This window comes from Pseudophryne corroboree, chromosome 8 (genome assembly GCF_028390025.1).
Source record: "Pseudophryne corroboree isolate aPseCor3 chromosome 8, aPseCor3.hap2, whole genome shotgun sequence".
Classification (NCBI taxonomy): Eukaryota; Metazoa; Chordata; class Amphibia; order Anura; family Myobatrachidae; genus Pseudophryne; species Pseudophryne corroboree.
The window spans coordinates 190,595,968-190,611,003 of NC_086451.1; the positions used below are offsets into that span (position 1 = coordinate 190,595,968).

Consider the following 15,036-nt stretch of genomic DNA (forward strand, 5'->3'; position numbering starts at 1 on the left):
TTATCACAGATATCAGGATCGACTGTCTTGACGGCGTGGCTCTTGAAATCTATATCCACAAGTCAAGAGGATTCTCACTGGTAAATCAAACAATGCTCAGAGCAAGGAAAACTTCCTTGGCTCGTATTTATCACCAAATATAGCAAGCCTATATTCATTGGTGCAATGGAAGAGGTATGGACCCGAAATCTTTTAGAGTTTCCAGGGTTCTAGCATTCCTTCAGGCAGGAATGGATAAAGGTTCAAGGGTGGCTTCCTTGAGAATGGAAGTGTCAGCACTGACTGTATGGTTCCAAAAGAAAATTGCCAAATTGAGGTATGCGAGCACTTTTTCCAGGGAATGCTGTGCATTTAACCTCATTTTGTTCCTCCTACAGTGCCTTGGGACTAAAGTCTAGTCCTCAAAGCCCTTCAAGTTGCTCCGTCTGAACCACTAAATAAAGTGGATCTTAAATGGTTGACAGCTAAAGTTCTCCTTCTACTGACTATGGCATCAGCTAGAAGAGTGTCAGATTTAGGAGCACTGTCATGTTAATCTCCTTATCTGATGTTTTATCCAGATAAAGTAGTTCTCAGAACTAGGTCTGGGTATCTTCCTAAGGTGGGGTCTAGATTCCACCTTAATGAAGAAATTGTGGTCCCGGTTTTTCAGGTATCGGGACTTTCTGCAGGAGATGCGTCACTGGACACTGGGCATTAAGGATCTACGTGGATCATACCAGTGCCATTAGAAAAACAGATTCTCTACGGATTTCACAAGAGGATGGCCTGCTACTAAACAGACGCTGGCAAGATGGCTTCGAATGACTATTTCAGAAGCATATTCTCGAGCTGATCTCACTGTTCCGGCTAATGTCTCTGTTCACTCTACTCGTAAGGTAGGTCCTTTATGGGCAGCACAGCATGGTGCTTCAGCAGAACAGATAGGTAAGGCAGCCACATGGTCTTCCATTAACACACTCATTAGACATTAGGCCTTGGATACTTTTGCTGTCATTACGCTGAATTCGGGCGAAGGGTTCTCTTGTCCAATCAGGAGCGTCCCCACCACTAAAAATTGCTTTGGGAAATCCCATTGTTATCCTGTGGGTAACCTGTGGACCCAGCCGGAGAAATATACGTTATGGTAAGAACTTACCGTTTATAACGGTATTTCTCCTATGTCCACAGGTTCCACAGGGATCCCACCCTTACGCACCCAATTTGAGGATCTTTCTACTCACTAACCTCTTCCTTCTTGTACGGTAGGGTGTGCATGTGTCTTCTTCTTGCCTGACTAGGGCTCTACATGATGCTCCTGCCTAAATGCTTTGGAATCCAACTGATTTACCTGAGCCAGTGGGCAGGGATATATGGACAGGCCGGTTGCATCCTGGGAGGACTGAAAGCTTGTGATCGTTTGGTGCCAATCCGCTATCGCTCCATCATATCCCATTGTTATACTGTGGAACCTGTGGACATAGTAGAAATACCGTTAACCGTTAAGTTCTTACCATGACGTATATTTTTGTTATACCACTCCCCTTTTTAGTGGAGTCATATGTGGCACTGTGGAGGCATATGTGTATCTGGCACTGTGGGGGCATATGTGTTTGAGGTTTTTACCTGTTGGGGCCAATGTGTGATTTTGTGCGAGAGTCATTATACTCTGTGCAGCAAGGCTACGGCCATTTTTGTTATACCACGCCCCCTTTTTGTTATGCCACGTCCTTTTTTTGGGCGCGCGCAATTATCCCGCGTATGTAGATCACAAAAGCTTTTCAGCTTTCAAAGTAGATCACTAACTCCAAAAGTCTGGCCACCCCTGTCCTACACAGACGCCCGTCGAAACAGCCCTGTACACGTGGGTAAGCTTTGTCGCGACCCGGCGGAGAGTTGTTGGAGTGACTCTTTCTAAGGTACGTATAAGAAGCTTTTTAGACAAGATCGCTCAAAAAAAAAAATTTTTTACTTACCGATAAATCTATTTCTCGTAGTCTGTAGTGGATGCTGGGGACTCCGTCAGGACCATGGGGATTAGCGGCTCCGCAGGAGACAGGGCACAAAAATAAAGCTTTAGGATCAGGTGGTGTGCACTGGCTCCTCCCCCTATGACCCTCCTCCAAGCCTCAGTTAGGATACTGTGCCCGGACGAGCGTACACAATAAGGAAGGATTTTGAATCCCGGGTAAGACTCATACCAGCCACACCAATCACACCGTACAACTTGTGATCTGAATCCAGTTAACAGTATGACAAACGTAGGAGCCTCTGAACAGACGGCTCACAACAATAACAACCCGATTTTTTTTTTTTTTTTTGTAACAATAACTATGTACAAGTATTGCAGACAATCCGCACTTGGGATGGGCGCCCAGCATCCACTACGGACTACGAGAAATAGATTTATCGGTAAGTAAAATCTTATTTTCTCTGACGTCCTAGTGGATGCTGGGGACTCCGTCAGGACCATGGGGATTATACCAAAGCTCCCAAACGGGCGGGAGAGTGCGGATGACTCTGCAGCACCGAATGAGAGAACTCCAGGTCCTCTTTAGCCAGGGTATCAAATTTGTAGAATTTTACAAACGTGTTCTCCCCCGACCACGTAGCTGCTCGGCAGAGTTGTAATGCCGAGACCCCTCGGGCAGCCGCCCAGGATGAGCCCACCTTCCTTGTGGAATGGGCCTTGACAGATTTAGGCTGTGGCAGGCCTGCCACAGAATGTGCAAGTTGAATTGTGCTACAAATCCAACGAGCAATCGTCTGCTTAGAAGCAGGAGCACCCAGCTTGTTGGGTGCATACAGTATAAACAGCTAGTCAGATTTTCTGACTCCAGCCGTCCTTGAAATATATATTTTCAATGCCCTGACAACGTCCAGCAACTTGGAATCCTCCAAATCGCTAGTAGCCGCAGGCACCACAATAGGCTGGTTCAGGTGAAACGCTGACACCACCTTAGGCAGAAAATGAGGACGCGTCCGCAGTTCTGCCCTGTCCGAATGGAAAATCAGATATGGGCTTTTATACGATAAAGCCGCCAATTCTGACACTCTCCTGGCTGAAGCCAGGGCCAGTAGCATGGTTACTTTCCATGTAAGATATTTCAAATCCACTGATTTGAGTGGCTCAAACCAATGGGATTTGAGAAAATCCAAAACTACATTAAGGTCCCACGGAGCCACTGGGGGGCACAACCGGGGGCTGTATATGTAGTACTCCTTTTACAAAAGTCTGGACTTCAGGAACTGAAGCCAATTCTTTCTGGAAGAAAATCGACAGGGCCGAAATTTGAACCTTAATGGACCCCAATTTGAGGCCCATAGACAATCCTGTTTGCAGGAAATGTAGGAATCGACCCAATTGAAATTCCTCTGTGGGGGCCTTCCTGGCCTCACACCACGCAACATATTTTCTCCAAATGCGGTGATAATGTTGTGCAGTCACCTCCTTCCTGGCTTTTACCAGTGTAGGAATGACCTCTTCCGGAATGCCTTTTTCCCTTAGAATTCGGCTTTCAACCGCCATGCCGTCAAACGCAGCCGCAGTAAGTCTTGGAATAGACACGGTCCCTGCTGAAGCAGGTCCCGTCTTAGAGGTAGAGGCCACGGATCTTCCGTGAGCATCTCCTGAAGTTCCGGGTACCAAGTTCTTCTTGGCCAATCCGGAGCCACGAGTATCGTTCTTACTCCCCTTTGCCGTATAATTCTCAGTACTTTTGGTATGAGAGGCAGAGGAGGAAACACATACACTGACTGGAACACCCACGGTGTTACCAGAGCGTCCACAGCTATTGCCTGAGGGTCTCTTGACCTGGCGCAATACCTGTCCAGTTTTTTGTTGAGGCGAGACTCCATCATGTCCACCTTTGGTTTTTCCCAACGGTTCACAATCATGTGGAAGACTTCTGGATGAAGTCCCCACTCTCCCGGGTGTAGATCGTGTCTGCTGAGGAAGTCTGCTTCCCAGTTGTCCACTCCCGGAATGAACACTGCTGACAGTGCTATCACATGATCTTCCGCCCAGCGAAGAATCCTTGCAGCTTCTGCCATTGCTCTCCTGCTTCTTGTGCCGCCCTGTCTGTTTACGTGGGCGACTGCCGTGATGTTGTCCGACTGGATCAACACCGGCTGACCCTGAAGCAGGGGTTTTGCCAGGCTTAGAGCATTGTAAATCGCTCTTAGCTCCAGTATATTTATGTGAAGAGACATCTCCAGGCTTGACCATACTCCCTGGAAGTTTCTTCCCTGTGTGACCGCTCCCCAGCCTCTCAGACTGGCATCCGTGGTCACCAGGACCCAGTCCTGTATGCCGAATCTGCGGCCCTCTAACAGATGAGCACTCTGCAACCACCACAGAAGAGACACCCTTGTCCGTGGCGATAAGGTTATCCGCTGATGCATCTGCAGATGCGATCCGGACCATTTGTCCAGCAGATCCCACTGAAAAGTTCTTGCGTGGAATCTGCCGAATGGAATCGCTTCGTAAGAAGCCACCATCTTTCCCAGGACTCTTGTGCATTGATGTACAGACACTTTCCCTGGTTTTAGGAGGTTCCTGACAAGTTCGGATAACTCCCTGGCTTTCTCCTCCGGAAGAAACACCTTTTTCTGAACCGTGTCCAGAATCATTCCCAGGAACAGCAGACGTGTCGTCGGGGTCAATTGAGATTTTGGAAAATTCAGAATCCACCCGTGCTGTTGCAGCACTACTTGGGTTAGTGCTACTACGTCCCCCAGCTGTTCCCTGGACCTTGCCCTTATCAGGAGATCGTCCAAGTAAGGGATAATTAATACGCCTTTTCTTCGCAGAAGAAACATAATTTCGGCCATTACCTTGGTAAAGACCCGAGGTGCCGTGGACAATCCAAACGGCAGCGTCTGAAACTGATAATGACAGTTTTGCACCACGAACCTGAGGTACCCTTGATGTGAAGGGCAAATTGGGACATGCAGGTAAGCATTCTTGATGTCCAGGGACACCATAAAGTCCCCTTCTTCCAGATTCGCTATCACTGCTCTGAGTGACTCCATCTTGAACTTGAATTTTTGTATGTACAGGTTCAAAGATTTCAGATTTAGAATAGGTCTTACCGAGCCGTCCGGCTTCGGTACCACAAATAGTGTGGAATAATACCCCTTTCCCTGTTGTAGGAGGGGTACCTTGACTATCACCTGCTGAGAATACAGCTTGTGAATGGCTTCCAATACCGTCGCCCTGTCTGAGGGAGACGTTGGCAGAGCAGACTTTAGGAACCGGCGAGGGGGAGACTTCTCGAATTCCAACCTGTAACCCTGAGATACTATCTGCAGGATCCAGGGGTCCACCTGTGAGTGAGCCCACTGTGCGCTGAAATTCTTGAGTCGACCCCCCACCGCCCCTGAGTCCGCTTGTAAAGCCCCAACGTCATGCTGAGGGCTTTGCAGAAGCCGGGGGGGGCTTCTGCTCCTGGGAAGAAGCTGCTTGGTGCACTCTCTTACCCTTTCCTTTGCCTCGGGGCAAATATGACTGTCCTTTCGCCCGCTTGTTCCTATAGGAACGAAAGGACTGCGGCTGAAAAGACGGTGTCTTTTTCTGTTGGGAGGGGACCTGAGGTAAAAAGGTGGATTTCCCGGCTGTTGCCGTGGCCACCAAATCCGATAGACCGACCCCAAATAATTCCTCCCCCTTATACGGCAATACTTCCATATGCCGTTTGGAATCCGCATCACCTGACCATTGTCGCGTCCATAAACTTCTTCTGGCAGATATGGACATCGCACTTACTCTCGATGCCAGAGTGCAAATATCCCTCTGAGCATCTCGCATATAAAGAAAAGCATCCTTTAATTGCTCTAAAGTCAATAAAATACTGTCCCTATCTAGGGTATCAATATTTTCAGTCAGGGAATCCAACCAAACCACCCCAGCACTGTACATCCATGCAGAGGCGATGGCTGGTCGCAGTATAACACCAGTATGAGTGTATATACTTTTCAGGATAGTTTCCAGCCTCCTATCCGCTGGATCCTTGAGGGCGGCCGTTTCAGGAGACGGTAACTGTTAGGCGCCGAGGGTCCGCCCGTCAGTGCGGCCCGGCGCCTAGCAACTAGGGACGCCGCAGGCAGACAGCCGCCGGCTCCCTAGCAACGCTAGACGCCGGGCGCACGGAGCCGCTCAGACCCTAGCAACGGGGACGCCACGGTCAGACCGCGTTCCCCGTTGCTGGGTCTTAATTAATCAGTGCTTGTGTATTCTGGCCGTGCAGCATGCAGCTGCACGGCATCATTATGTGATTACCCTGTCTGGATCATGATTGGAGGGCTCCCAAATTTAAGCACTCTCAGGACTTCTCACAGACGCCGGTGATAGCTTCCTGTTTGCTGTGTCAGTTACAGAGAGTTTCCAGTCCTGCTCAACCCGGTTGTTCCTGTCCTCAGTGATCCAGTACTCGGAATTTGTCATCTATTCCTGGAGTCCGACCGAGCACCTTTAACATCCTGTGGTGTTCGTGAGTCGCGGCGTAGCCGTGTGTTGCGGCTTGACCGCTTACTATTTATTATTTAGTTTATTGTGTTCTGGAGCTTTTGCGGAGGATTCCGCTCCCACTAATCCACTCTGGTATCCAGCGGTGCTGGATAGGAGTAACGGATCAGTGGATCTTTGGTTGTCCTTTTCCCTGGCGGTTTGTCCGCACATACTTTTGGTTTAAGTTAGATAGCTTGTAACCCCTGGCCTGGTTGCTTAGTCAGAGGGCCCCTTGATATCACCCTGTCTCGGATTTCCCTTTGTCTCCCATTAAGACCTGAGGGGGCATCGGGGTTGGGCAGACATAATCCGCCCTTCGAACGCGGCTGCCATGGGCTCAAGCAACCATAGTCTCGCAGGGGATTTCTGATAACACGGGCGAGACAACGGAGTTAGGGCGCCAGGGGTTACTAGGCTTTCCTGCTCCCGTACCAGCATATCCTTCCAGTACTCAGACCTCTGCCATAAAGATCTCCTCTGGTCTGGAGTACGGGAATCATAACAGTAACGCCACTTGTTTTGATAAGCGTGTGAGCGCCTTATCCACCCTAGGGGGTGTTTCCCAGCGCGCCCTAACCTCTGGCGGGAAAGGATATAATGCCAATAACTTCTTTGAAATTAGCAGTTTTCTATCGGGGTTAACCCACGCTTCATCACACACTTCATTCAATTCGTCTGATTCAGGAAAAACTACAGGTAGTTTTTTCAGACCCCACATAATACCCCTTTTTGTGGTACATGCAGTATCAGAGATATGCAAAGCCTCCTTCATTGCAGTGATCATATAACGTGTGGCCCTACAGGAAAATACGTTTGTTTCTTCACCGTCGACACTAGATTCGGTGTCCGTGTCTGGGTCTGTGTCGACCGACTGAGGTAAAGGGCGTTTTACAGCCCCTGACGGTGTCTGAGACGCCTGTACAGGTACTAACTGGTTTGCCGGCTGTCTCATGTCGTCAACTGATTTTTGTAATGTGCTGACATTATCACGTAATTCCATAAACAAAGCCATCCATTCCGGTGTCGACTCCCTAGGGGGTGACATCACCATTACCGGCAATTGCTCCGCCTCCACACCAACATCGTCCTCATACATGTCGACACACACGTACCGACACACAGCAGACACACAGGGAATGCTCTTATCGAAGACAGGACCCCACTAGCCCTTTGGGGAGACAGAGGGAGAGTTTGCCAGCACACACCCAAGCGCTATAAATATATAGGAACAACCCTATAGAAGTGTTGTCTCCCTTATAGCAGCTTAATATATATCAAAAAACGCCAAAAAAGTGCCCCCCCCTCTCTGTTTTACCCTGTTTCTGTAGTGCAGTGCAGGGGAGAGTCCTGGGAGCCTTCCTCGCAGCGGAGCTGAGCAGGAAAATGGCGCTGTGTGCTGAGGAGATAGGCCCCGCCCCCTATTTCGGCGGGCTCTTCTCCGGAGTTTGTGAGACCTGGCAGGGGTTAAATACATCCATATAGCCCCAGGGGCTATATGTGATGTATTTTTTAGCCAGAACAAGGTATTCTCATTGCTGCCCAGGGCGCCCCCTGCAGCGCCCTGCACCCTCCGTGACCGCTGGTGTGAAGTGTGTGACAACAATGGCGCACAGCTGCAGTGCTGTGCGCTACCTCATGAAGACTGAAAAGTCTTCTGCCGCCGGTTTCTGGACCTCTTCACTTTTCGGCATCTGCAAGGGGGTCGGCGGCGCGGCTCCGGGACCGGACTCCATGGCTGGGCCTGTGTTCGATCCCTCTGGAGCTAATGGTGTCCAGTAGCCTAAGAAGCCAATCCATCCTGCACGCAGGTGAGTTCACTTCTTCTCCCCTAAGTCCCTCGTTGCAGTGAGCCTGTTGCCAGCAGGACTCACTGTAAAATAAAAAACCTAAAAACTTTTTCTAAGCAGCTCTTTAGGAGAGCCACCTAGATTGCACCCTGCTCGGACGGGCACAAAAACCTAACTGAGGCTTGGAGGAGGGTCATAGGGGGAGGAGCCAGTGCACACCACCTGATCCTAAAGCTTTATTTTTGTGCCCTGTCTCCTGCGGAGCCGCTAATCCCCATGGTCCTGACGGAGTCCCCAGCATCCACTAGGACGTCAGAGAAATAGTAAGACTATGAAAATAAAATAAGAGCTTAAGGCTGCTAAAAACAAGCAGCCCATTGACCATGGTCCGGCTCCTGCCGCATCATACAAAAAACTGATTTGCCTGAGCCAGGAGGCGGGGATATATAGACGGGACAGTTGCATGCTGGGAAGCCAAAAGCTTTGACCGATTGGTGCAAATCCGCTGTCGCGTCATCATATCCCAATGTTAACCTGTGGACCCTGCCAGAGAAATAGGCTATATAAAATAGGGAAGCTGGACCGATGCATGCTGGGAGCCCAAAAGTTTAAGTGTTTGGTGCCCGATCCTCTGACGCCACCTACAACCCAATGTAAATCCTGTGGATCTACTGTGAACTACTTCTGAAGGAGAAATACTGAATTAGAATAGAACAGATTTGAAATCGCTATAATATGATGAAAATCTACCTTCAGCAACTATACCCCTAGGTATCTTGACTCTGCCAAGGAGAATGGAACTCCCCAATTTGGGTTCAAAGGGACATTGGATTTAGAAAAAAGTACTGTATTCTCCAGTTCTGAAATTTTGAGAAAATGGTAGCAATAATGAGTATACCACTAATGAAAGCACAGTGATTACTCAAATTATTTATATTCAAAACCTGGGACTTTGAGCCCATGTGATATTGTGGACTCTAATCCAAGTAGCCAAATTATTTTAAAGCGCAAAATCAGTGGAATAGATTACAGCATAATCTAACGATTTTGATTCTCTTCATGCCAGGATAGGGGAGACCAGTGACAATTAATGCTCTCTCCCATTCTTAGGCACTCTAAAATTGTTTCTGTGTGCAAGGCTGAGAACTGACATTATTGCTCCCCCTCTCTCCCAGAATACTGTCAATAACATGAAATAAACAAAACAAAAAAAAGAATAGCCAAAAAGAATTACCAGGGAAAAATCCGGGAGAAAATTTATGAAAAGAAACAGTCATAACCTTGGATGTGAAACTGAATGCATCTTCGACTCCTGAAAATTAGAAAATAGCGATGTATAAAAAAAAAAAGAAAAAAAGATATGGTAATGCAATACAATGACAAAAGGACTATTGCAAACAAAGGCCCTCATTCCGAGTTGTTCGCTCGGTATTTTTCATCGCATCGCAGTGAAAATCCGCTTAGTACGCATGCGCAATGTTCGCACTGCGACTGCGCCAAGTAACTTTACTATGAAGAAAGTATTTTTACTCACGGCTTTTTCTTCGCTCCGGCGATCGTAATGTGATTGACAGGAAATGGGTGTTACTGGGCGGATACACGGCGTTTCAGGGGCGTGTGGCTGAAAACGCTACCGTTTCCGGAAAAAACGCAGGAGTGGCCGGGGAAACGGTGGGAGTGCCTGGGCGAACGCTGGGTGTGTTTGTGACGACAACCAGGAGCGACAAGCACTGAAATGATCGCACAGGCAGAGTAAGTCTGGAGCTACTCTGAAACTGCTAACTCGTTTGTAATCGCAATATTGCGCGTACGTCGGTCGCAATTTTAAGAAGCTAAGATTCACTCCCAGTAGGCGGCGGCTTAGCGTGTGTAACTCTGCTACATTCGCCTTGCGAGCGAACAACTCGGAATGAGGGCCAATATACCTTTCATTGATTTACGCCTGTTATCTTGAAATTACCCTTTGAGGTGAATGAAATAGGCTTCACAACTATAAAAACATGTTATACGCATAGCATTATCAAAAAAAAGGTTATCCACACTATCAGCTGCAGTAAACAGAGGTCAGCCTTCTATAGTAAAATATAATGAACGAACAAAAACAGATACAGCGTTATGAGCAAGATACTTTTAAATACACAATTTTTAAATTCAATACTGTCGAATTTCTATGAGATTTTTTTTTATTTCTATCCTCTATGCCAGTGGTCCTCAAACTGTATGCCGCGCACCGTGGGGTGCCTCAGGACACCTGCAGGGGTGCCTTGGATTGGTGGTCCAGGACCAATTCGAATTATTTATGGTCAATGTAATTGGCAAAACCAGAGCTGGCGGCAGACAATCACAAAATATGTGGACAATCAGAAGCAAATCTTGTCCCCCACTACATAACTGACCCTAAGGATGACATATAAGCACAATTTACTTGATTTAATATTTCTTTCTAAATTTCTCAGTAAGAAACTTTTGGCCTAGGGGTGCCGTGAAAAAAATTCTGATACTCCAGGGTGCCATGATTCAAAAGAGTTTGAGAACCACTTATCTATGCTTTTTAGAATGTATATGTATATGTCATATGCTTTTCAAATTGGGTTCCTATGAGGAATATATTAATGAGATTTGTATAATAAATGTTTTATTTCTTTATAACAAACCGCACCTATGTATTTTTTTTATTATTTATTAATTACAATATTCATCATAAAAATGGTGTATATACATTGCACAATGATATAAATAATCCCCATCATGTTTTACCTAACATGGTGAGCAATTCTGGTAACGCACAGTAACAATGCAGCAACGGTTGAATACTACTGGGTTGCTGCACTTTAGTAATTGATCAGTAAATCAGCCCCATTATAAGTAGAAAAAAAATAGGAATTTAATACAATGTGTGCTGGATCCCTTCCCTCTTTGCCACTCCTGGCATAAAGGGGAGGCGGCAGGGGAGATAATGTCCTGGAAACGGACATAATCTGAGAGAAGATTAAAAACAACAGCAATGAGGCAATAAGCCAACACACAACTAGTAACGAAAGGAGGGTGCTAACCAGAACACAGGATAGCAACACCAACCTAACCAGGATAGCACAGCTATCCCAACAAAAGAGGACTGCAACATCGGTCCAACCAAAAACTTACACTGGTAAGCAGGAATGAAGCACTGAGGCGGGCGCCCAGTATCCACTACAGACTAGGAGAAAAAGAATTACCGGTAGGTATTAAATTCCTATTTTCTATTACGTCCTAGTGGATACTGGGGTCTTGTACTTTAATACTATGGGAAAGTCCCGAAGCTCCCAAACAGGTGGGAAAGTGTCGAGACCCCTGCAAAATCGCCTGAACAAACTGAAGGTCATCCTTGGCCAAGGTATCGAACCTACAGAATTTAACAAACGTGTTCGAACCAGACCAAGTTGCATCTCGGCACAATTGCAAAGCAGAAACACCCCGGGCAGCCGCCCAGGATGACCCCACCAACCTCGTTGAGTGGGCCTGAATAGACGTCAGCAAGTGCAGAGCCGCCGAAATATAGGCCTGTTGAATGGTCAACCTGAGCCAACGAGCAATAGATTGCTTAGAAGCTGGCCGACCAATGTTGGAGGCACCATAAAGGAAAAACGGAGTCAGATTTCCGATGACGTGCAGTCTTTTTGACATAAATCTTCAGAGCCCTGACCACATCCAAGGACTCAGGGCCCACAGAAGCGTTAGACAACACTGGAACCACAATACGCTGGTTCACATGAAAAGCAGACACCACTTTAGGCAAAAACTGAGGACGTGTCCGAAGTTCGCTCTGTCTTCATGAAAAATAAAGTAAGGGCTTTTACAGGATAAGGCCCCCAATTCAGAGACAAGTCTTGGCAGACGCCAATGCCAATAACATCACCATCTTCCAGGTGAGAAATTCAACCCATCCTATGTAAGGGTTCAAATCAACCTGATTGGAGGAAGAACAGAACCAAATTGAGATCCCATAGAGCCATGGGAGGAACAAAGCGTGGTTGCATATGAAGAACTACATCCAGGAAAGTCTGTACTTCTGGTAACAGCGCAAGTTGTTTCTGGAAGAAAATAGAGAGTGCCGAAATCTGGACTTTAATGGAGCCTAGATGTAGGACCATATCCACTCCCGCTTGTAGGAAAAGTAGAAAACGACCAAGTTTAAACTCCACAGGAGAAAACTCTCTACTTTTACACCAGAAAACATACTTTTTCCAGATACGATGACAGTGTTTTGTCGTAACCATCTTCCTGGCCTGGACCATGGTGGAAATAACCTGAGAGGGGAGACCTTTCTTTGCTAGAATCTCCCTCTCAACTTCCAAGCAGTCAAATATAGCCACTGTAAGTCTGGCTAGATGAATGGACCTTGCTGAAGAAGATCTTCTTGGAGCGGCAGAGGCCAGGGATCCTCCAGAGACATAATCAGGAGGTCAGAGAACCACGCCCGTTGAGGACAATCTGGGGCAATTAGAATTGCCTGAACACTTTCCCTTCTTAGTCTTTTGAGAACCCTTGGGATTAGCGGTAGCAGAGGGAACAGGTACACAAACTGGTACATCCATTGCGTCGTCTGCACGTCTTCTGCTACAGCCTGCAGATCCCTCGTTCTGGAACAGTAATGGCATAGCTTCTTGTTGAGTCGAGAAGCCATCAGATCTATCTGTGGACAGCACCACCAGTGAATTAACTGTTGTACCACCTAGGGATGTAGGTCATGCCTGCTGAGGAAATACGCTTCCCAGTTGTCCACTCCCGGAATGAATATGGCAGAGATGGCCTTTGTGTTCACCTCCGCCCAGCGGATCTTCAACACCTCTCGCATTGCTGCTCTGCTTCTTGTTCCCCCTTGTCGGCTGATGTACGCCAGTGCCGTGGCTTTGTCAGACTGAACCTGGATCGCCTGATCCTTCAGGAGATGAGAAGCCTGTAGAAGAGCATTGTAAACTGCCTTGAGTTCCAGGATGTTTATTGGTAGGGCAGATTACTGTTGTGACCAAATCCCCTGGAACTGGGGCCCTTGGGACACAGCCGCCAAACCCCGGAGGCTGGCATCCGTTGTCAGTAAAATCCACGGGTGGATATTGAAACACCTGTCCACCAGGTGAGGAACCTGTATCCACCATAAGAGAGAAATCTGGGCTTGCAGGGACAACGGCACTTCCCAATGCATGTGAAGGCGAGACCCTGACCATTTGTCAAGCTGAAATGGTCGGGCATGAAATCTGCCACATTGGATTGCCTTGTAAGCTGCCACCATCTTACCCAGTAATTGGATGCAAAGATGTATGGATACCTTGCGAGGACCAAGCACAAAGCGAACCATAGCCTGGATAGTCAAGGCTTTGTCCCTCAGGAGAAACACCTTTTGAGACACAGTATCCAGTATCATTCCCAGGAACTGAAGACATTGGGTCGGTTCCAGGTGAGACTTCTGAAAATTTAGGATCCACATATGATCTGTCAGTAGTCGAGACATCAGATCGATGTTGTCCAGCAGACACTCCCTGGACATAGCCTTTATTAGGAGATCGTCCAAGTAGAGGACTATGTTCACTCCCATCATGCGCAGCTGAAGCATCATCTCCACCATGACCTTGGTGAAAACCCTCGGAGCTGTGGATAATCCAAAGGGTAAGGCCTGAAACTGGAAACAGTCGTTCAATATGGCGAACCTGAGGTAAGACTGATGAGGGGGCCACATGGGAATGTGTAGGTAAGCATCCGTGACATCCAGAAATACCATGAACCCCCCTCTCTCCTCCAGCGTGGAAACCACCACCCGCAGGGATTCCATCTTGAATTTGAATAACCGCAGATACGGGTTTAGAGACTTCAAGTTCAAGATGGGGCGCACCGAATAGTCTGGTTTGGGTACGACAAAAAGACTGGAGTAAAAACCCTAGTTGCATAACTGAGGAGGTACAGACACCACCACCCCTGTCTGCAAAAGCTTTTGAATAGCCTCTTGCAAGGTAATTCTTGCTGCGGGTAAAACTGATAAGACAAAGGAAAAATCTGTGAGGCGGGAGTGTCTGGAATTCCAGACGGTATCCTTGGGAAATCAGGTACCTCACCCAAGGATCCTGGCAGGACTCCACCCACACGTGGGCGAAGTGTTGAAGGCAAACACCTTCCTGAAAGGCGCCTCTGGAAGGTTTAGCGGCAGAAGATCCTGTGGTCTGGTCCAGGGAGACGGCAGAAGCAGGTTTACGGGACTTACCACGAGATCCTCTGGAGGTGGTGGAGGCCCCTCAGCACCTGCCTCTGAACCTTGCCACATGAAAGGACTGCAAGGAGGGTACAGTGTAAGAACGTCCTTTCTGGGCTCAGCGTCAGCAGACCACTGACGTAACCACAGAGCATGTGCGCCGAAACAGCCATAGCAGTAGTGCGGCCATTTATCTTACACAACTCCTTAAAAGCTTCGCTTATAAAGTTTGCAGCATCCTGTATATGTTGCAGCAGACTAAGGACCTTATCCCGGGGCAGAGAATCTAAACCTTCAATAACAGTGTCAGACCACTTGACTACCGCCCTGAGAAATCTACCCTCAAACTATTGTGGTGCGCTGGGCCGCGCACGCTGCCGTATAAATTGCCTTGAGCATAGTCTCAATCTTACGGTCAGCCGGCTACTTCAGGGATACAGCCCCTGGTACCGGTAGTACTCATTTTTTGTACAGTCTGGATACAGACGTATCGACTGACAGTGGTTTTTCCCATATCTTCCTGTCCTCAGCAAGGAGGGTAA

At 47.7% G+C, this 15,036-nt stretch overlaps 1 protein-coding gene across 6 annotated transcripts in view; it reads right to left on the reverse strand.

Annotated features, from left to right (window-relative positions):
- The window catches only part of HDAC8 (histone deacetylase 8), a 404,217-nt gene that overhangs the window by 191,246 nt on the left and 197,935 nt on the right, over positions 1 to 15,036 (reverse strand). For 5 of the 6 annotated variants that reach the window (XM_063937018.1, XM_063937017.1, XM_063937019.1 and 2 more), the window contains exon 6: positions 9,509 to 9,586. The exons of the other annotated variant lie outside the window; for it this stretch is intronic. In XM_063937018.1, the coding sequence (XP_063793088.1) occupies positions 9,509 to 9,586 (78 nt within the window). The remainder of the gene's footprint in view (positions 1 to 9,508; positions 9,587 to 15,036) is intronic. 6 annotated transcript variants of the gene reach the window in all.